Genomic DNA, 23993 nt, shown 5'->3' with positions numbered 1-23993 from the left:
AATATAAAAAGTTTTATGCCACATTTAAATATGATTTTAACTTCAAGATAAACTATTAGCTCTAAATAAAATAAAAATAAGCATCTCAATCATCTACTTACCAGACTGATAGGGTGGACAGTGATGTGTAGGATGAGTGAATTCATGAAAAGCCATATAACTTGCCTCAGTGCAATGTGGCTTTCACTGGTGGAAATGGTACCTCTGAAATACACTGTTTCTCAAGAAGTAAGCAAACAGATAAAAATTATTTAGCCTTCTAGGAAGATTCAGACAAAATTCTGTACTAAAAAATATTTTAAATCCCAGAAAAAAATAATTTCCTCTAATGATGGGAGGGTTTATTACTCAGGGTTTACACAGATTAGAGATCTCTGACCTACATGCTTTTGCAGAGTCTCTTTGGGGGCTAAGGCTGGCCTTTCCCTAGCTTCATATATTGAAGCAGTTTTGCAATTTTCCACACTATGGTTGCTCCTGCCTTGATGTGGCTTCTGTTGGCCAGCATCTGTCATAAACAAGGAGAAAGGCCTACAGATCATTCCACAGCTGCCTGGGTACCCTGTTTCTGCAGTGCTTAAAAAGTTAACCATGACAATTGTTGATCATGACATAAGGTTCTAGATTCCATCTCTCCTCTGGGTCCTATCACCCAGATTTCAAAGAAAAAAATAGAAATAATCTGAAAATCCATCAACAGGGAAGAAAATTAAAAATAATCTTCAAGTCCATTATTAGGAAATTACAGTATACTTTTCCCATAAAATACCATGTAGTGATCAAAAAGAATGAAGTAAGCCTGAATATATAAAAACTTGGAATATTTTCCAGAATTTATGGGAAAAAAAGGGATATGCAGTGCAACATGAAACTATCTATAACAGGCACATATGAGGGAACCACACCAAGTTGCAAATGGGAAGGATTGGGAACAGCATTGGGTGGAAGAATGCTTTGACTTTGGAATCTGTTTTCAGATTGATTTGTTTATATTAAAAAAAATTTTTCATGTTTTGCTCATGCACATGGACTTATGAACACTTTAAAAATTAAGATCAAGATGAAAAATTGAGTTAGTGGAAGACTCAGTAGAGACTACAGGATATTGGATTATGAAGGGAAAAGACCAACTTGGACAATACATGGTGTTTTGTGGGAAAGGTATTAATTTCCTTTTAGTGGACTGGAAGATTCTTTCCTGTTGATGGATTTTCAGGTTATTTCTATTTTTTATGCTAAAACTATATTGTAATGATCATTCCTTTATGTTTTTCTCTGTTCACATTCACCTTGTCTAAGGAGATGGGAAAGAAGCTAACAGCTAAACTTTAGTTCTAAATTCCTTGTAAACATGCTAAAAACTGGGACCTATTGGCAAATAGACTAATGATATTTGCTAAGAGGACTTTTATCTAAGGAATGCTTTTAGTGGTTCATAGCTGGTTAAGGATTTTTTATAATAAACTTAGAATTTATGGATGTTTGCAAGAAAGTTACAAAAGCTATACAACTTCAGAGGATATAAACTGGTCATGTTTCCTTACCTAAAGGCTCTCTGCTCTCTTCTAAGTTAAACTTTCTTACTAACTTGAGAAATAGCACAATGTAATAATAAAGCAAATGCATTCTGGAGTAGAGTGTGGGGTTTGAATCCAGGTCAGCCACTTGCTAAGTATGGCCTCAGAAAAGCTACCTAAGTTTTTGTGACAAGGCCAATTTCATAGTCATGTAACGATTATATGAGATAATGCGACAACACCAAGAATAATACCTGGAACATGGTAAATGATCAAACAATGATACACAATCATAGGAGCTCTTTATTTTTCTTACATATTAATTGTATGATTATTAAGTATTAGTATTTTGTGACTATTTTCTTATCTGCTATTGTTTATAAACATTTGTAAGATAGGGATTTTTGTTCATTTGTTTGCAGTGCTGGGGATTGAGCCCAGGGGCTCGAGCATGTAAGGCAACTGCTCTACCACTGAATCACACCCCCAGTCAAGGACTCTTTTTCTTTTTTAATGCAATCAAATCTGTCATTTTTTTCCTTTACAAACTTTATTATAACCTAATTTTTATCTAAATCATTTTATTGACTGCTGCAAACATGAGTTCACATTTTCATTAATGTGCCTTCTGATTTCGGGGTCAGGATCTTAAGAGTCTTCTCTGGTCTCACCAAACTCCACTGCTGTTCTTTTTTCACAGAGGACAACTGTTGGTACTGCTTTTTCACTCTCCCTCTGAACTATTGCTTTTCTTTCCATATTATATTCCCTGAAAAAAATCTTATCTACTCCAATGATTTCAACAAAGTCCCTTTAGGCAGATGACAATGAAACTGTCAGTCCAGTATTTGGGTATTTCTAACTTGATTTTTTATAATCATCTTAACCTAAATTTCTTCCTAAATTGAACTTTATATAGTTATATATATATACTAAAATGGAAAAATCTCTAAGGGATAAATACTCTTTTAGTTTTTTTCCTTTAACTTATAATAAATAGTATAACTAAAGAATATAACTATTTATAAGTAACATGTAATCATGTAATATGCAATCATGTGTCCTCTGGGAAGACACACAAAAATGGGTACAAGTAGTTACAACACATAAGACTTCTTGCTTTAACTTTTTTGAGCCTCTTGAATTTTGTACCACCATATGTAATGCCTGTTCAAAAATAAATACAAGTCTATTAAGAAATACAAGGAACCACCTCATCAGTCCCATCACATCTATTGTCTGTTTTGGGTGGTGATATCCCTCATCTACTCAGTTTCTACTAAGCACTTGGGAATCATCCACCATCTTCTCAAATGCACATCTAATTTCCATATTCTGCTGACATGCCTCAGAAAGGAACCCTTCCATCCATCCACACATTTAATTGCAACCCTGGGATTATACAATAAGCTAAACCCTTTTGTCTGGGCTACAGACAAAAAGATGAGATACTGTCAGGACAATACCCTCAAGAAGCCCCAGAGCTTAGAGATGCAGAGCAGCACACATAGTACTTCTTAAATAACCAATTCCATAAGCCATTTACAAGTATTTATTTAGGTAAGAGGTCATAAAATATATTTTATTACATAAGAAAAAACACATTTGAATGATTAAAAAATAAAATGACAGGTGACAGAATTTAGTGTTTAGAAATGAAATCATCAATAACTTCTAACACTTCAAAGAAAAAACTCAAAGTGTATCTAAAGGTTGAGACTATGTTTTACAATATTTTGTAATAAAAAAAGTATTAGACTTTTAAAGGCAATACATGACATAATGGTTTTCTGAATGATTTCAAAATAGGTTTTAAGACACTGTCATACATAGACATGGGAAAAGAAAAGACAAGAACTTTGGCAAGCAAAGTATTAATCCATAGCAGCTTGGTAAAAGTTTACTTCTTTTAATATAAAAATTCTTCAATTTACATTTGTTCTTGTTATAGGAGCAGAAAGAATTAATATGGTAACGTGTGAGAAATCTATAAGCTACATGGCAAAAAGGATTATTTCAATAAAGCCTGACTTCTATGAAAAATGTGCACCACACTGCATATATAGTAACGGGGTAAATGTAAACCTTGTGATTATTAACTCTTCTATATAAAATATTTAACCCCCAAATCTCACAAAATGCTCCCTATATTTCTTTTTTAAATGCAGCCTCAAGCTTTAAACTAACATACATTTGCTATTTGAAAAAGTTCTCATCTCCATTTTTAAAAATGTTCCGTAAAGTACTTAAGAAAAAAAAAAATTTTCAGTATGCTGGTAACAAGCTTTCAAAAAACTACCAAAGCTAGAGAAGGGATCACCAAACCAGAGGTTTCCTTCTCTAACCCCTGGAAGACCTTGCTACTTGGAGGCTCATAGCTCCAAGAAGATAACTCAGGATTTCTAACTTAAAAAAAAAAAAAAAAAAAAAAATTGTCATGAATAACTGGATAATTAAATTTCTAGGAAAATGAAATTTTTCTATTTGGATTACGCAAAGTCAATTATAATGAATTGCCTTCCAATTATTTATGAATTATGAATGAAAGATGAGAAATCAGTTGTTACATACAAAAGATAAATACTGCATAATATGTAGTGAATATTTGCACAAACCCTCTTATTTAAAGCATTAAATGCAATCAGTAAATCTGATGCTCTTAAATGTGTTTTCTTAAAATACATTTATGACACAACTCAAAAAAACCTCTAAATGGTACAGAAACATTTTTAAGGCTTTCCTATAGGTTTATAACAAGCATCGGGTTGCCATAGGCGAATATCAACAAGAACCTGATTGAGTTTTTGCATCCAGAGATCCCGCTCTTCCTTAGTATCTGCAGACAGCCAGTTCCTACAGGAACAAACAAACAGAGGTCAGAATCTCCTCCATCTCATTCCATACCTTCATGTAGCCTTGCTAAGAAAAATAAAAACCAAAAAAAAAAAAAAAAGCCTAAATAAATCAGTAAAAAGAGTTAGTCTTAACACCTTTTAATGAGTTCTAATAAAGAACCACAAAATGAGACGTTTTTCTAAGTATAATAGAGTAAAATTATCCTGTTTGGTTAGCTGATCATAACTCACACTAACAACGTTTCCAACAAAGAAGGTGTTTCACACAGGCAGTCTTGCCTAGGTAATTTGGCAATGTGAGACACCCACTGAGTATACGCAGCTTCCTAGTAATACTATCACAGACTCAAATCTGAGTTATGGATATCCTTGAGAGCTCAAATCTGAGTAACCGATATCCTTAAGACTCAGGCTCCCTAAGAGCTGGATGCTCTTGGATCTTAACCTGCCTTTATAGGTAATGCCACTGTCATTGTTCCCCATTATTTTTGTCCTACTATGCTGGTAGAACATGGTGGTACTTAAAATAAAGATTCTAAGACTTTTGTCATACCAGGAATCTCTTCCTTGCATTCATATTAGCAACAAGTTGAATGAATAACTGGTTGATGGGGTGAGCAATGGCAGGGAAAGGGGGAGTTCCCTAATTCCCAGACAGACCGTCCTTCTAGAGAATAGCCATTTATCTGTTAAAGGGTTTTATGCTGTACTCATTTTATACCTTTACAATTTGTCATTTATACTAAAATGGTGCAAAAATGAATAAGGGGGTAAATTTACCATTTCCGAAATGTTAATAAAAAGAATATTACTTGGAATAACAATGACCTTTTGTAGTGCTCAACATTGTGCTAAGTGTATCTATTCATTAACTCTCTTGTCACTCTATGAAGTTTCTTTTTCCCTTTTGACACAGGAGAATTCAGAGAACTAGCAAAGTTAAGTGACCTGCCATGATTACATCTATTAAGTTACCAAGTTAGGTTTGTAGAGCCAGAAGTGTAGCTTATGGTTTGATCCCCAGTGCCCAAAACAAATTAAAAACCAAAACAAAAAAACACTTAGGTCTGTTGACTTTAAAGCTCCTCTATAAATATTGCCTCCCCATGTGATAAGGTATTTCCAGTTCAAATATGTAGTGTCTACTGTAAGGTAGGCAATATTGATCAGGAGAAATCTTTTATGATGGAGAAGGGAAATAGAGCAAGCCTGGTTAATAAAAATGAAAATGAGGTACATTAAATTTAGATAAAAGGTATATGTTTAAAAGGCACTAACTACAGAGAAATGGATCGACAAAAAAGAATGCAGAATTGCAGCGTATTTTTATTGTTATGATCAAAAAAATAAAATAACTTTTAAACCCTCAAGCAAAGCTTAAGATAGCCAGGACTATAAACTGAGAATATGCTTGGATAAAACAGAACACAACCAAGTTATGATGTTATAAGAAAAACTACACATAAATAAACAAAATAATTAGAGCAATAGGTAATCTAGCTACTTCTACCATAGGGGAAGTCCCAAAGAGCAGTGTAGAAGGGTTTATGCAGCAAGTAAAAAATAAGATTATATGAAAAATATGAGTAAGATTTTACAAGAGATAAAGTAAGCTGTTGTGGTCAGAACTATTTAGGTACTGAACTTTGGTTCTCTCAATGATGGAGACCAGCCATGGGGCAGCTACCAAGCAAAAATAATTACAAATCCATTTTGCCTCTCCTGTCCTGTCTTTACACTACTGTTGAAGGTCCCGGAAGGAAAGGAATGGATAAGCCAATGTGAATTAATCAGGACGTAACCTACTCATCAAGAATTTGCAAAGAATGGGTCCCCTAGTTTTTAAAAAACAAATTGGCAGGCTCTAAGGAACAACATTGTTCTATTTTGGTATAATGTCTCTGGGCTGCAGCTTTCTAAGATTTTCATATTAGAAACTCAGTGAGCTAAGGCTACCATCTCCCTGTCCTCAATATCCAGCAACAGACTGATGAACAAAGGTTTTTGTCAAATTCTAATTTTTGTGCCTAGTTATAACTTTGTCTTCCAACTTTTTGGTCATTCACGCAAACGAAGCTATGTTAGACCCTTAGAGTTATTACTAAGTTTTTGTATCTTAAGCTGAAGGTTAACAAAAAAATGATATTCCCAAGAATTTATTCTCTCAACCTCCAACCAGGAATCTGAAGAATGAGACTCTTTTTGTAAATCATTGGGTTAAATGAGGGTATTTTTGTAATGGAAAGGAAGGAATTTATCAAGTTTTCTTAAATAAAGCTTGACTTCTCAGCTACACATGAAATCTGTAAACTTAACCCAAAGATTATTAATTAGCTAACCACCTTGAAAATGCCTACACTGTGAACATATTAGAAAACATGATTAGCTGGGATATAACCTGAATGTTAAATACTTCTTAACTATATTGTTTTATAGACTGTTCTCTTAATGCTGTAGATGTGTTTCCTACTATGGCTGTTCCCCTTTCAAAGTCAGAGGTCACTCTGATATTTCTCATAGTGGTAAGAACAAAGTGGGTAATTAGTTACTTAGTTGACAGAAATAATAAAAGGCTGATACATACTTTGTGACACAGAGTGTATCCCTACATTGGCTGACAAGAGTCTCTCGGTCATCTTCTCTCTGTGGTCGGACAGTAATTAATTCAAAAGTATTGCGTCTTGCACAAAATTCTCTGTTGGCTGGTTCTATCTGATGGCTGGTACAATTGGCCAGATTAATCCTTCCTATGGGATTCTTTAAAAATAAATTTAAAAAACATTAGTAGTCTAATTTCTTGACTTGACAAAACTAAGTCAAGAAACATTAAGCGTTAAGTTAGTAAAATTAAAATTAAAAAGCCATTCATTTAAAAGCTAAATTTCCCCAAAATGGAAAATTAATATATGGGGGAAAATGCCCTGGTAATCTCTAATCATCAGGGAAATGTAAATCAAAACCACAATGAGATATCACATCATACCTGTTAAGTTGTCTAGTATCAAAAAGACGAAAAAGAACAACTCTTGGTAACCACCACCACAACAAAAACCCCTATACACTGTTGGTGATATTGTAAATAAATATAGCCATTTTAGAAAACAGTATGAAAGTTCCTGGAAAAAAAACTAAAAATAGAATTACCATATAACTCAGCAATCTCATTACTAGATATATACCCAAAGGAATTGGAATCAGTATGTCAAAGAGATGTCAGCACTGCTACGTTTGCTACAGGATTATTCACAATAGTCACAGTATGGAAACAACCTAAGTATCCGTTAACAGGTGAACGGATATTAAAATGGGATACTACTCAGCCTTGAAAGAAGGGGGGCCATATAAATAAATTGTGATACAAAGTTTCCAACAAATATGGAATAAAAAATAACATATAATAAAAATAAAATTTAAAAAATACATAATAAAAATAATAAAATATATAATTTTTAAAACCTTAAACAGGAAATTTTGACATTTGAGATAACATGAAAGAATCTAAAGGTCCCTGTGTTAAGTGAAATAAGCCAGGCACAGAGAGGCAAACAGCACATTGATCTTACTTTTTACATGTGGAATCTAAAAAAGTCAAATTCATACAAGTAGAGAGTGGAACAGAGGCTGGGGAAGGGAAGGCAGTAGATAAAGGGAGAAATTGACCAACAGGTACAAAATTAAAGTTAGGCAAGAGGAATAAATTCTATTGCATGGTATGATAACTATAGTTAATAATAATGTACATTTGAAAAATAATAAAAGAATTTTAAGTGTTCTCAGCAGAAATGAATGAAAAATATTTGAGGTGATAAATATTCTAATTAGCTTGATTTGATCATTGCACAATATAAACATATATTGAAAACATATTGGACCCCATCATAAAGAGACTAAGTCATTACTTATCAGTTAAATTAAAAATTAAAAGTTAAAATATTTAATATTTTATATTAAACATAAATAGTCAATATTTCTTATTGTTTCTTGCTATACAAAAAATTGGAAACCAAAAATACCAACTGATGGCTGTTATTAACTATTCTATGAACCTAAAATAAACAAAACCACTATTATGGAAATCTTCAAACAGAAAACAAAAAGAACAGTATATAATCCCTTAAGTACCCTCAACAATTAGATACATCTGTTCAACTACCTTTTGCCTATACTTCACCTTTTTCTCCTCTTTCAGTAAAAAGAAGCCTAGACATCTTACTTCATGTATAAATATTTTTTTATGTATCTCTAAAAGATAAGGCCAAGCAATTGGAAGCTAAATCATTCCTGTGCTATGTTAACTAAAAATCCATGAGACCAAATGATCCCCAAAAAGGAAGAGGGATACATATGGTCACAGCCAATAAAACTGTCAATTCTATTAGTAATTTTAAGAATTAAAATAAAATATATAATTTTTAAAACCTTAAATGGGCTAAGTTTGGATAGAACAGTAAAATCCTCTGTTCGTTGGTTAAAGGTAACAGAAATTCTTACATCCCAAGTATAAAATGGTTTGTGACTGGCTGGCAATTTGATAACAGCTATCAAAAAGCATTACAAGTAAACATATTCTGATCTACAATTCTACTTAAAAGAAATTTATCCTGAGCAAATACATAAGCAAACAAAGATATTTATTCATATGTAGTCACTATTTTTTCACAATAGCAAAAATTCAAAACAAATTAAAAGATAGTAAGGGGGGCCATATAAATAAATTGTGATACAAAGTTTCCAACAAATATGGAAAACTAAACAGTATGAAACTAAATAGTATGAAAGTTCTGCTATTATATAACCCCTCCAAAATTCTAGATAATTGAACTTAAAAAAATAAAAGAAATCATCAAAAGCCAAAATCAATGAGGAAGAGAGAGTGCTGAAGAGCAAGCTAGCCTGAAATCCTGGTCTACCCTTGGGGCATTAACTAATGTAGAAATCTATAGCCTGGCTCACACAGATGAAATGTTTAATATGAAGCCTGGTACTTGCTTTAAAATATGCCCAGCAAAACAAGAAAAAAAAAAAAGTATGTTCTGGAGACACAAATTAAACTTCAAAATTAATACTTCCCAGAGCTAATAGTATAGTATATTATTTCTTTTTTGTGTACATGAATATTTTAATTATAAAAAGCAAAATATAGGGTGGGGCTGAGATTGTAGCTCAATAGTAGAGCGTTTGCCTAGCATGTGTGAGGCACTGGGTTCGATTCTCAGCACCACGTATACATAAATAAAATAAAGGTCCATCAACAACTAAAAAAAATTTTTAAAAAAAGCAAAATATACTTTTCCATGTGTGTGCACCTGCAGGAGAGAAAGAGATAAAAGGGCTAAAAAGAGTAATACATTATTGAATAAGAATAAAGATTTGCCTGACCAGGTACTAAGATTTATTTTAAGCTGTAGTTATTGAGATTAGGATAGAAAAAGAGAAAAGGAAACAGAATAGAAAAGCTAAAACATAAACCTACTCATAATTATATCTTAGATGTATACATATAACAAATATATTAACACTTGCCAGAAATGGCACTGTGAATCAGGGGGAAAAGGACTGACCATTCAATAATGCTGGCAAAATTTGTTATCCAGGGCTGGGGATATAGCTCAGTTAGTAGAGTGCTTGCCTCACACGCACTAGGCCCTGGGTTCAATCCCCAGTACCACACACACACTCACACACACACTCACACACACACACACACAAAAGTTTCTCTGGTCCCAAAAAGTAAATTTAAAAATTCTAGATAAATTAAATGTTAAGTATAAAACTTTGTAGATAAAGTATAAGAGAAATTTTTTGGTTACAGGGTAAGGATGGTTTTCTTAAGACTCAAAAAGTACAAAGAGCTGGTGATATAGCTCAGTGATAGAGTACTTGCCTATCATGCACAAGGCCCTGGGTTAAATTCCAGTGTCACAAAAACAACACAATAGGTTAACAGATCTGGTTTCCTCAACATTAAAAAATTCAGTAAATTTTTAAAACACTGTAATAATAAAAGATATCCCAAGCCATAGACTAGAGAATTATAATTCCAATTTACAAAAAAGAATGTGAAATGGCTAAAATATATAGAAAATCAATTAATAGAAGAGAAAATATAAATAGCCATACATATAAGAAAAGATGCTTCCTCTAGTAATCAAGGATATATAAAATAACAGTGAGATAACACTTTGGATCTACTGACAAAAGTTTAAAAGGCTGACAGATCAAGTGTCAGCAAAAATAGGAAAACTGAGAAGTCCCATATACATCTTGGTTGGAATGGAAAATTGTGGACTATCTTCAAAGAATCATTTGACAAAATAGCTAAAGATATGAAAAATCCCACAACTCAGAACTTTCATCCATTTATTTAAAAAGCAACAGAACTAGTTTTAATAGCAAAGATGTGGAAATAATCTAAGTGCTCCTAAAGAGGAGAATGAATAAAGTGTGATGTGTGTGGTCTTACAGTGCAATACTATATTCAGAGAAAAAGAAACTAAAAATACACATATCCTCCTAGACTAACTAACACATTGTCCTCAAAAAGGCAAGTTGTAGAATATTTACAATATATTATTTGTTCAATGTTTAAAATACCAATTGCAATAACATATATTACATATATACAATATAATCTGAAGAAATACATAGGAACAAAAAACAATTTTAGCATGGGTTATCTCTATGGAGAACATCTACATAAACAGCTTCAACTGGACTAATAACTAAAGTTGACTGAAATGATGTTTGAATATCTTAAACATTTCACATATATTTTTTAAATACTAATAATCTTAATGACCATAATGTAATACTATTTAATAATTACTAAACACAATATCATAGATTTATCTTTTTTGATGTGGAAAGATATAAAGTACTGCTTTGGCTGGAGATGTGGCTTAATGTACATGGTTGCCTAGTATGCTCAGGCCCTAATCCCAGCACAGGAGGGGGGAGGGGGCAGAAAGACTCTAAGAGAAAAGAAGAAAAATCATAAGCAATGGACAGGATATAAAATCTTGACAAACAGAGGACTGCAGCAAGAACATTTTAAGGGCTTAGTAAGTACATGCAAGGGAGAATCTTGAAGGACAGAGGGAACACTTGCATGAGACACCACATGAAAATCAGAGCTCTTCACCACCAATCAGTACTACTTAAATTACCTTTCTCCTCTCATCATCTGGATAAGTCCAATAAGAGATACAGTTGCCAGAAAGAACACACCATCTTCGATGCCAGGCACCAAAACCACTAACATCTTCAAATATGGTCTGGAAAAGTCAATTGAAATGCTGACTTGAGAAACTGGAGGAAAATGTCCAAACTATAAAATGCTGATTCTGTATCTTCAACTTCATGTCACCACATTTCATGTTGCCACATTTCATGTCAAAATGTATTTGTATGATTTGTATCATATCTTTTTACTTTAGTAATGAAAATTGTTGATTGTTCACATCAGAAGATAACTGTTATATTATCTAAAAGCATTTAATACCACCTAGATAATTAACCTCAAATAAATATCTCTATAAAACTTTAGAGTTTTCATGAGCATGGTATCCCTAACCAAATGCTCCTTAAACAAGAGAGATGTATGAGTGTTATAGAATATAATGACATGAGAGTATAATATCTTCTGCATTAAAAAACTAGTGACAGGCTGGGCGCAGTGGCACACGCCTGTAATCCCAGCAACTCCGGAAGCTGAGGCAGAAGGATCACTTCAAAGCCAGCTTCAGCAACAGTGAGGCTGTAAGCAACTCAGTGAGACCCTGTGTCTAAATAAAATACAAAATAGGGCTGGAGAGGTGGCTCAGGGGTTGAGTGTCCCTGAGTTCAATCCCAGTTTACCCTCCCACACACACACACAAAAAAATTGTGATAGGATATTAAGTTAAACTTATCTTCACATGAAGTCTGGCATTTCATTTATTCTCATTTAGAACAGAGTTTCTAACAGGATTATAAAAGTCAACTCATGATCATAAGTTGATGGACTACTGTGATAAACATCAGAACTCCAAGTCCACTGCCTGGCTATCAGTTGCATTTGGAAGTGGCATCTCCCTGCAGTCAGACATGTCTTAGGAATGCAGGTGGCATCCCAAGAGTAGGTGAAAGATAGTGTTGGTTACAGACCAAACACCTAAATAGGTAATGAGCAAGTACTTCCACTTAAACAATTTAAGTAGAAGCTGGGAAGTTTTTTTTCTCTGCGATTTTTCAATTGTAGTTATAACAGAGCCCTAATTTATATGAAGTCCTCACTTTTAATTTTTAAAAAAATCCTTTAGGAACTTTTACATTAAAGAAAAAAGGGAAAAAATGTAACAATGCTATATATAGATCATGAGTTGGCAAAATTTTCCTTGAAGGGCCAGAGAATAAATATTTCAGTCATAGTAGTTCATCTAGTCTATATTACAAATATGCAGCTTTCTTTTGTAGCACAAAAGAAGCATAGACACTAAGTGTAAACAGATTATCCCATTTCTACAGCAACCACTGGTGGGTCCTACTTTGCTATCCCCTGATGCAGATAACCTAAAGGCATCTTTGTGTTTGATTTCAGAATACACCAAGGTTTTCCTACCTTTAAATCACAACTTTACCTTTCTGATTGTTGGGTAGCTAAAAACAACACTAGTATTATTTGATTCTGGCTGGGAGGCACACTATTCCAAGAACATGTTTTCACATTAACTCAACTAATCCTAGCACCAACCCTGCAATAGGATACATACTCTTTCCAATTCACTGGTTTATGTGAATTTGGCAAAGGCAGTTTGTATGAGATGCTTCCATGATAGATAAAAAAAAACCCTCAAATCTATAAGCTTAGTTAGTTTAGTAAAATATTCCTAATAATCATATTCCTCCTGTCCTTTTTCCTCCTCCCTAGCTCATTCTTTTTCCCAACACATGCTTTTTTCTGAACAACACTGCTTATAGCTAAGGAAGAAAGAAATCTTGTCATTTCAATTTCAAGCACAAGTTAGTGCAGGTGACTCATGTCCCTCCTGTGTGAATCTTTTACACCCTGAAGGTAACAGTCAAGGGAAATGCTAATGGAGTTATTATCATACCCTACTTAATCAAAGAGGAATAAGACAGCCTTTTCATCTTTATAGCTGAGGAAAATGAGGGTTAGGGGAAAATTAAGTGACAACACACAATAACAAAGCAAAATTGGCATCTTCTAGCTCCCTGTCCAAAACGCCTTTCTGCTGTCATCATTCAAGACCGATCTGGACCCACATTGATTTAGAACCAGGTACCAATGTCTCTGGTTACAGACTTCCTCCTCCAGCTGTCTCTGGCACAGCAGGAAAGGAAATTGAACCAAATAGCTTTCATTTCAGTTACAATCTCTATTTTTTACAGAAAGTAGGTGGAATTAAAAATGCATTGTTTAGGCAGAGGACAAAGTCATATGAGCGAGTTCTGAGCTCTTCATTTCTGTGACTGTGGGTGTAATAACAATGGCTTTAGGATTCAAGTCTAGTTAAGAGCATAGCTCAAAAATTAAATAGGTTACACATTATATACAAATGAACTGGTTACTAGAACAGAACCTATCAGTTGCTAAAGGTGTCTACAATAAAATGTAAAAATATTTACATTTAAAGGTCAGTAAGTAAACATGACTTTCAAGTCAGAAATTTATTTTAAAATGCTTTTCCAAGGGCTGGGGATGTGGCTCAAGCAGTAGCGCGCTTGCCTGGCATGCGTGTGGCCCGGGTTCGATCCTCAGCACCACATACAAACAAAGATGTTGTGTCCGCCAAAAACTAAAAAAAAAAAAAATATTAAAAAATTCTCTCTCTCTCCCTCTTTAAAAAAAAAAAAAAATGCTTTTCCAAGACTATCTACTGCCACCTACTGGATTTATAACTGAAGAAGATAACAAGAAAGGAAAAATTGTGTGTGTTATCTGTAGGAAGTCTGATTTAGCTAGGCCACATGGGCTTTATTTTATACTTTAACTCTTCTTTTTTGCACCTTTCAATAGTAACTGCAAACTTATTTGTAACATCCCTTGTATCATTCAAATTCTTGTGTCAAAGAGAAAACCAATTCGATTTTCACCATAAACAAAACTTTCTATGTATTCTACACATATACTATCCTCTAATGACAGAAAAAGTATAATTCTATATAGACTGATCCCATGAACATTTCATCCCCTCATGACCTTGCTTTATGAATTACTCTAGTTCAAGTTCCCTATGGCTTCTATCTTCATCCTCTTTGGCCCTGTTAGAAATCACTCATTTGTATTTGGAGCTGCTCAAGTTTCTCCCATCCTAATAAATGAGGACCAAGTCCCTCTTTCACCCTACAGTACACTCACTCTTCTCTTTTCCCACTTGCTACCAAACTTTGTTTACAAGAGTTACTCCTGCTCTCACTCCTCACCTGATCCAGAACCAGTTGTGATCTAGAGAACCACTTGTGATCTAGCCTCTGTTCTTGCCAGGGCTGAAATGACCACCTTATTACTCCAGCAGTCACAGTGGATTCTTATCTAACTTGACCACTCCCTCCTTCAAACCCTTCCCTAGGCAACCAAAACATTCAATTCTCCATTTCCTTCCCTGTGGAATCCTCTGAGGGCTTATCTCACTTAAATGTCAATGTTACCCCTGGTCTGCTCTGCTCATTGGCCCTGGCCTTCCATTACTACCTTGACATGCAAACACATCCATACCTCTATCACCACTAAAACTTCTACCCTCAGTTCCAAATCCTGATCTTTGAAACACATCTCTAGTCCTAAAATTCAAATAATTTAAAACCCAGCTCATTAAAACTTCCCACTGCAAGTAGGAATTGACTGGGAAGGGGCATGAGGAAACTTATTAGTTTAAATCTTAATAGAAATTTGGGTTATAAACATCTATGTATTTATCAAAACTCAAGAAATGGGCAATTAAGTTTCAGGGGAAAGCCCTTAATGTCTACAATATATTTTGAAATTCTTCCAAAAAAAGATAGAGGAATGGCTGGATAGGAGATATGTGGTAAAACAAGGTAGTAAAAAATGTTACAGGTGTAAGATAAAATCTAGAAAGTGGATAGACGGATGCTCATTGTAAAATTCTATACACATTGCTATTTGTTTGCCATTTCTCACAATAAAATATTGGGGGGTGGGGGGATACATGGCCTCCAGCCTCAAATGTGAGAAGGAAGAACATACTTGCTCTTCCCACCAGGTGCTTTACCTCAATAGTATTCCTGCCACTCAAAATGTGCAAAGAGGGAGCTGAGCGCCATTCGTGACTTGTGATTTCCTCACCTGCTAGAGCCAAATCACCTGCTTGCTTCCTTCTTCATGTCTCTCTGATGAGCCATTCCCTGCATCCCACTTGTGGTTCCCATCATCTCTCACACCCAGTACCTATTTCCTAACTAGCCTTTCAGGATCACCATTCTCCAATCATGTTCCATATGTCAGGTCAAAATGATTTTTCTAAACCCCAAATTTAGTGTTTTCCTCTGTTTAAAATGCTTTAAGAATACCCCACTGGCTTCAGAATAAAGCCCAAAATCTTTTAAATGCCCTTTGACACTTGGCCCATTTCCCCTAACTATACTTTGCTTTCTAGTCCCTCTCCTCCCTCCACCCCTCCCCTTAACTCAAAGGCTGAAATACCTGTCATTGTTGGAGTGTCTCATGCTTTACTTCAGGTGAGGGTAAGAGAGGGAAGGGCCCTCCAGGCCACTGAACATGCTCCCCTTATATGGAACACTTATCTCCTTTCCCCTAACTTATTCAGTGAGCAGTTTAGAAGTTACTTCTTCCAGCAGCTTCCTTTAACCTTCTCCACACACAGGACAGATATTTTGCCAGCTCACACCTACCCCACTGTGTTTGCTCCTACTTTAGTACTGTATTGTACTTGCCTATTCATTTGTATTTCCCCTTAGTGAACTAAAAGCCTTAGTTGAGTGATTGCTTTTTATGGCCTATGGTATTCCAGCACAATGACTGGCATATAGACGATTTGCAACAAATCTTTATTGAACCAATTTATCATTTAATCACATAGACCTTCATTCCTATGGGAAACCAAGTCTATGTTTTATAAAATTGAAAAAGGAAAATAAAGACTAAATTATGCTACTTACTAGAAAACCTTTTTCTTCAACACTTGAATTCACTTGACAATTTATTTTTAAATAAATATGACCTTCCAAAGGAGATAAAAAGGGTACCTGGAAGAAAAGGGCAAATTATTTGTAAAATAGTTTCAAAGATGATTTTTCTTGATAAAACATGTATAAATCATGAATAAAGAATAATATGCATAGAAAATACATCATTTCTAAAGTTGGAATATAAAAGACATAGCCAAAAAGCCACTGATTCCTTAGCAACAAACACTTTTGAAGAATAAATTAATTCACTGTAGAGCTTGACAAAAATAAAAACCCTAATTAATATGAAAAATAAAACATAGATTTAAGAATAGATTACATATTTATCTATTCTCCATCAACAGAATATACTCAACTGGAGACCAACTGCTTAAATTTACTAATAAAGAAAAATGAATTGCAGAAATGAGAAAGCTAATCCTCAGACTCATAGGAAATTGTCAAAAGTCCTAAAAACCAAAATAATCTTGAAAAACAGAAACAAAGATGGAGAAATTATATATCCCCATTTAAAAAAATTAATTCACCAGGTGTAGTGGTGCTTGCATTTAACCCCAGCAACTTTGGAGGCTGAAATAGGAGGATCACAAGTTCAAAGCCAGTATCAGCAATTTATTGAGGCCCTATACAACTTAGTGAGACCCTGTATCTAAATGAAAATAAAAAGGTCTGGGGATATGGCTCAGTGGTTAAGTGACCTTAGGTTCAATCCCCCATACCAAATAAATAAATACATTTTAAAAAATAAAAAATTAATTCAAACTGTAGTACTGGCAAAGGATGGCACATAAACAAAGGGAAAATAATTGAGAGCCCAAAGAAATAAATTCATACATGCGTAGCCAATTGATTTTTGACAAGGATGCCAAGACCATTCAAAGGCACAAAGCAGTCTTCAACAAATGGTGTTGAGAAGATTGGATAGTCACATGAAAAAGAGACTGGACGACTTGTACCTCATACCATATACAAAACTTTAACTCAAAATGGATAATTATTTAAATATGACAGCAAATACCATAAGCCTTTCAAAAGAAAACATGAAGGTAAAGCTTCATGATTGTGGGTTGGGCAATGAGTTCTCAGATATGATACAAAAGCATAAGCAACACAAGGAAAAAAAATAAATTTTATTTCATCAAAATCAAAAACCTTTCAGTATAGAGGTTTCTCAAAAGTTGAAAGCAGAACTACTATATGACCCTGCAATTCCACTTCTAGTATTTGTCCAAAACAACTGTAATCAGGTTCTCAAAGTTATATCTGCATTCCCATCTTCAATGCACCACTGCTCAAAATAGCTATGAGGTAGCAAAAACCTAAATGACCACCAACAGAATAGATGAAGAAAATGTGATATGTAATGGTCTAGTGTTCAGAAAAGCCAAAGAACTCAACAACGAAACAATAAAAAGAACAACCCAAACAACCCAATTAAACGTTTGGCAAAGGACTTGAATGGGCATTTCTTCAAAGAAGATATATATCTGCCTGGAGTGGTGGTGCAGGCCCATAATCCCAGCAGCTCAAGAATGCTGAGGCAGGAGGATCACAAGTTCAAAGCTGGCTTCAGCAACTTAGTAAGACACTAAGCAACTCAGTGAGACCCTGTCTCTAATAAAATATATTAAGAAAAGGGGTGGGGATGTGGTTCAGTGGTTAAATGCCTCTGGGTTCAATTTCCAGCAACCCCCCCACCCAAAAGGTATATATCTGGATGTCAAAGAATATATACATGTATATCTTCCAATAAACACATAAAAAGATGCTCAAAATCAACAGTACTTGGAAAAATACAAAATCAAACCTACAAGGGGCACCACTTCATAACCACTAGGCTGGTTAAAATTTTGAAAAGAGAAAAGAATCAAGAATGAATAAACGGGATGGATTCAAAATAAAAAGCAGCTTCTCACAAAGGAAACAATCAATAACATGAAGAGAGAGCCTACAGGATGGGAGAAAACCTTTACCACACACACCTCAGAAACAGCACTAATCTCCAGGAAATATAAAGAACCCAAAAAACAGGGCTGGGGATGTGGCTCAAGCGGTAGCGTGCTTGCCTGGCATGCGTGCGGCCAGGGTTCGATCCTCAGCACCACATACAAACAAAGATGTTGTGTCCGCAGAAAACTAAAAAAAATAAATATTAAAATATTCTCTCTCTCTCTCTTTAAAAAAAAAAAAAGAACCCAGAAAACTTAACAAATAACCAAATAACCCAATCAATAAATGGGCTAAGGAACTGAACACTTCAAAGAAGAAATACAATCAATCAACAAACTATGAAAAAATGTTCAACATCTCTAGTGATTAGAGAAATGCAAACCAAAACTCTTAAGATTTCATCTCAATCCAGTTAGAATGGCAATTATCAAGAAAACAAGTAACAATAAATGCTGGCAGGGATGTGGGGAAAAAGGAAACTCATACATTGCTGGTGGGAAGGCACATTGGTGCAACCACTAAGGAAAGCAGTATAGATTCCTCAGAAAACTTAGAATGGAACCACCATTTGACCCAGTTATCCCATTCCTCAGTTTATACCCAAAGGACTTAAAATCAACATAGTACAGTGATGCAGTCACATCGATGTTTATATTAGCTATTTACAATAGCTAAACTATGGAACCAACCGAGATATCCTTCAACAGATGAATGGATAAAGAAAATGTGGTATATATACACAATGGAATATTGCTCAGGCTTAAAGAATGAAATTAGGGCATTTGCAGGTAAATCAATGGACCTGGAGAATATCATGCTAAGCGAAGTAAGCCAATCCCCCTAAAACCAAAGGCCAAATGTTTTCTCTGATTAGTGGATGTTTATCCATAATGGGGGGGGGGGAGCGGATAAGGAAAGAATGAAGGAACTTTGTGCAGAAGGAGTGAGGGAAGGGGAGAAGGTGTGGGGATGGAAAGGACAGAGGAATGAGACAGACATTAGTACCCTATACACACTACCTGTGTGACTCTGCACCATGTTCAGCCAGAGGAAAGAGAAGCTATGTTCCATTTGTGTACAGTACATCAAAATACATTCTACTGTCATGTATAACTAGTTAGAACAAATTAAAAAATTAAATTTTAAAAAAAGAAAAATACTCAAGACATGAAAAAGCATGAAAATATGGCCCTTATCAAGAGAAAAAAAAAAAAAAAACATCAATAGCAAATCCAGATCCACAGATAATCTAAATGTTGAATCAGAATAAGAATTTAGAGCAAAAGATGGGCAAAAATGGGTTAAAAGGATACAGAATATCTGCAGAGAATTAAAAGCTGTTAAAACAGGTCCAAATTCTGAAATTTCAAAACTAAAGAAAAAAGAGTTTCAATTACTTAGTAATTACTAGGTAGGCTTAATAGGAGACTGGGGTACCTCAGGAAAAAATTTAGATGGACTAGAAAACAGCTTATTAGAAATGATCTAAAATGAAGTACAAAGGAATAAAGAATTAAATGAAAATAAGAACATGCCATAACTTATAGGAAAATAGTCAACAGTCTAATAGATTTCTCAGGAGCTCCAGTAAGAAGGTAGAACTGTGCAGAGGAAATATTAATGAGTTAGAATCTGCCAAAACTTACAAAATACACAACTACAGATCCATAAACCCTGAAGTCTAGAGCGAGTGAGAATTTCCTTCAGATATTAAGAAATTATAAAAACATTTCTGAATGAACAAAAACTAGAGAATTTATTTCCAGTAAATCTATACTACAAGAAATTTTTAAAAAGTTCCTCCTGAGAGTGCAAGGTTCCCAGATGGAAACCTGGATTTGCAAAGGAATAAAGAACACCATAAATGGTAAATACAAAAGGGCAACATTTTAAAACATAATTTTAAAATGTCATTTAAAAATTAATTAAAGAAAAAATGATGACAGTGCTTGATGGGAATTATAATAAAGAAGTAAAATATAATGGGATGGACAAATGGGATTATGGGATTATACTGTTGTGGGATTCTGTTATACGGCACATGATGTGGCGTAATAATATTTCAAGGCAGATTTCAATAGGTTTAGGATGCATAGTGTAATTTTTAGCAACTACTAAAAAAAATAAATAGAAGGAAGTATACCTAAAATTCAACAGAGGAGATGAAAAGGATCACGAAAATATTCAAATATTAAATATTATCCTGAAGAAGGCAAGAAAGAAAAAACAAAGAAGCAAAAACAGATGAAACAAATTGAGGGAAAAAAAAAAAAAAAGAAAATTGTCAACAAACTTTTTCTGTAAAGAACCAATTATCATTTTAGGCTTTGTAGACCATATGGTCTGTCACTTCCATTCAACTCTACCATTAGAGCATGAAGGCAGCCATAGACAACATAAAAACAAATGGCATAGCAGTGTCTCAAATAGTGTAATCACAAAAATAGACTGTTGAACTTTGCTAATAATAATAATAATTTATTAGTATTGGTCCATTTATTGTGACAAATGTAATGTTATTTTTTTTAACAAAAGAAAGTAGGCCACAAGCTAGATTTAGTTTGTGGGTTGTAATTTGCCCAACCCTATGGTAGTCTAAACCCAAACACACTAGTATGACATTAAATGTAAATGGACTAAACACTCCAGTGAAAGGACAAAATATTGTCAGACTAAACAACACATGACCATAAAAGATATTTATAAAACATAAATCTGAAATATAGACACAAAGAAACTCAAGGATGAAAAGATAATAATATACACCAATGATAAAAAGCTATTTTGACTACATTATTAATATCAACAATGTAGACTTTAAAATAAAGGTCATCGGAGATGGCGTGAATAATTCATCAGTATGATACAATAATCCAAAACATTTATGCAGGTAGCTCTAAAATACATGAAGCAAAAACTTACCAAAGAGGGCTGGGGGTGTACCCAGCATGCTTGAGGCCGTGAGTTTGATCCCCAGCATAACCCCCTACCACCCAAAATTGACAAAATTAAAATTAAATGTCTAAATACTGACTATGCTGCTCTTACTAGTTAAAAGTTTGGGAACTGATATTTTCTTCCAGCATGAAAATTCTCATAAGAAATATTTTTAAATAAATCTTTCTTATCAATAGATTAATAGACACCTCATGTAAAAGCACTTTTTAAATTATAAAAGATGTTTAAACATATGTGACAATTTGAAATGATTTCAAATTTGAATTAGGGACTACAAATAAGAAAAAATTCAACTGTATAGATTTCATCACTAGTATAAAATGGTAACATGTATATCTAAAGTGATATTCGCTTCTAGGTCAAAAAGGAAGAAAGATGCTATTTATTATCCATCATTTCGTCTGCCCTGTGAAAAACAATAACATTTTGAGTGGAATAATCTTAATTCAGTCTAAATTTAAAAGTTCTCACCATAGTGTTAGTTCATTACAATTTGATCCTCCAACCCAAAATAGGTAACTTAAAGGGAAATTCTAAGACCCCTCCCCAAATATGTGTGTGTGTGTGTGTGTGTGTGTATATATATATATATATATATATATATATATATATATATATAAAAATATTTTAAAAATTACAATTTATATATTATATATACACATATATAGATTCCAATCGACTAATTCCATGAAATAAACCTCTAACTTTAGACAACCATATGTAGAATCAAAACATCGTATTTTCAGTATACCCATTTCTTAAAACTTCTTTCTTTTCCATATTGTCAATTTTAAGTTCTTAGATTCTTTCCTCTCAATGCTAATTAATAAAATTTCATTTTTTAGCCCAGAGAATGCTGGAGATAAAAAATCTCAGAAAGATGAGGGGAAAATGTACCTCACTGCTTTAGAGATTTGGAAAAGTAGACAATATTCTTGATTAGAAGCTTGTCCTGATAAAGAAGAGAATTGAAAATATTCACAAAACCGTCAAGCTTACTGTCCCCTGTCAAGTGTGGAGAATTGCATGAAAAGATTATAATTCTAATCTGTTTAAGGAGTCCACACTTCAACTGTGTTATAAAACATAACTTATGACTAGGTTGAATGTTGTCATTAATTATACACGGTATATGAACTATTTTAATCACAGAGGCCAACAGATAGAAACTTAACAGCTTTAGAATGCCTAATCACTCTACCTCCAATCCCAAAATTCTATAATTCCAATTGGTTGTTTTACTTCATAAATGTTTGCTCAAATAATGTTTAAATTAACATCTCTATTTCCTAAAAGGCTTAATGCCTAAGAAGTTCATTTAGGTCAGATGATAAGCTCTGGATTTGTTAAGATAGAAGGCTGCCTCAATTATTTAGCTCTTTTGTGATATCAGAGACCAAACCCAGGGCCTCACACACGCTGGACAAGCAATCTAGCTCTTCTTGAAAGTCATTTGGCAAAGCTTAAGTTTCATGAATAAAGGTCTTGCAAATCTTTTTTTAGATTAAAAAAAAAAAAGAAGAAGAAGGATGAGCTTTGAGATGTCATTTTCCCTTTATCCATAAAAAGTATAATAAAACTATGAGTGTTCTGGATTCCCTAGAGAAAGATTTTGTGACTCCAGGATGTCAGGCTTTAAAGCAGATATCTATAACCTCAAATCAGATGGCAATCCACTATTAGTGATATCTTAAATCTGTGAAGCAAACAACCTAGGTTAACCTCAAAAGACATTCCTTTCTGAAGGGTATATCAGAGATAACCTTTATGCCGTTGGTCAAGGCACCAATAAAATAGACAGATACTGTCTTATACTAAAAGTAGGACATGAGAGACCTGTCTACTCTCCCAAAGTCAATTAAATCAGAATATTTATATGAGCAGAAAAGGTCTTACATTTTCCCCATCAACTTACTAAGCATATAAACTTTACTATCTATTGAAATATTCTTCTATATCAACCAAAAGCTATTGGAATAAATATTTGCTTTTCCCCATCACTCACAAAAGCACATTTAGGACAAATTTTACATTGAAATGGTTTTTAATTCAGAGACTTAAGAGTAAAAGACAACCAATTAAATTCAGTTATTTGATTTTGCACTCAACCATATGGTTGGTAATTTAAGTTATAATTACAAAGAAGTTATTAAGAGAATGGAAATACAATATTAATTTTTAAGTGTAACATTTTGAATTAAAATGGCAGCCAAAAATTTTTCTAAAGAACAGTCTATACTTAAGATGTCAATGAAGTCTCATTTTAGAGATTAATGAAATCGCCTACATATGTGAAAATTGGCTATGTGACTATACCAAACAAGGAATACAGTTCATAGAACCCAATTCTTATGCTTATCTGATTTGCAAATTTTATTTTAAGAATTTAAAATAAGAACTAAGTAGAACAAATAAAAATAATTTTAAAAAGAATTTAAAATTTAAAAAAATACTATCCAGCATTTTGTCAATTAGCATTTCTATATTCCCACAAAATGTTTGCACTGATCTTTTACAAGAATAGCAAATCTTTTTAAAGTCT

At 33.8% G+C, this 23993-nt stretch overlaps 1 protein-coding gene across 3 annotated transcripts in view; it reads right to left on the bottom strand.

The window, feature by feature from the left end:
• Positions 1–3060: 3060 nt before the first annotated feature.
• Positions 3061–23993, bottom strand: part of Anln (anillin, actin binding protein) — a 59845-nt gene continuing 38912 nt past the window's right edge. For 2 of the 3 annotated variants that reach the window (XM_046460654.2, XM_046460656.2), the window contains 4 exons: positions 16514–16600; positions 11539–11646; positions 6957–7129; positions 3062–4370 (listed from right to left, as the gene is read on the bottom strand). In XM_046460654.2, coding sequence (XP_046316610.1) covers positions 4247–4370; positions 6957–7129; positions 11539–11646; positions 16514–16600 — 492 coding nt within the window. In that variant the 3' untranslated portion in view covers positions 3062–4246. Of the gene's footprint in view, positions 4371–6956; positions 7130–11538; positions 11647–16513; positions 16601–23993 lie in introns of all 3 variants that reach the window. The other variant, XM_046460655.2, reaches the window with a different exon arrangement.

Source organism: Marmota monax, unplaced genomic scaffold, assembly GCF_021218885.2.
Source record: "Marmota monax isolate L192 unplaced genomic scaffold, Marmota_monax_Labrador192_F-V1.1 WCK01_AAM20220418_F8-fsc00107, whole genome shotgun sequence".
In the NCBI taxonomy this organism is placed as follows: domain Eukaryota; kingdom Metazoa; phylum Chordata; class Mammalia; order Rodentia; family Sciuridae; genus Marmota; species Marmota monax.
Note: the sequence above shows the minus strand (reverse complement) of the source record. Positions and strands in the feature narration are given on the sequence as shown.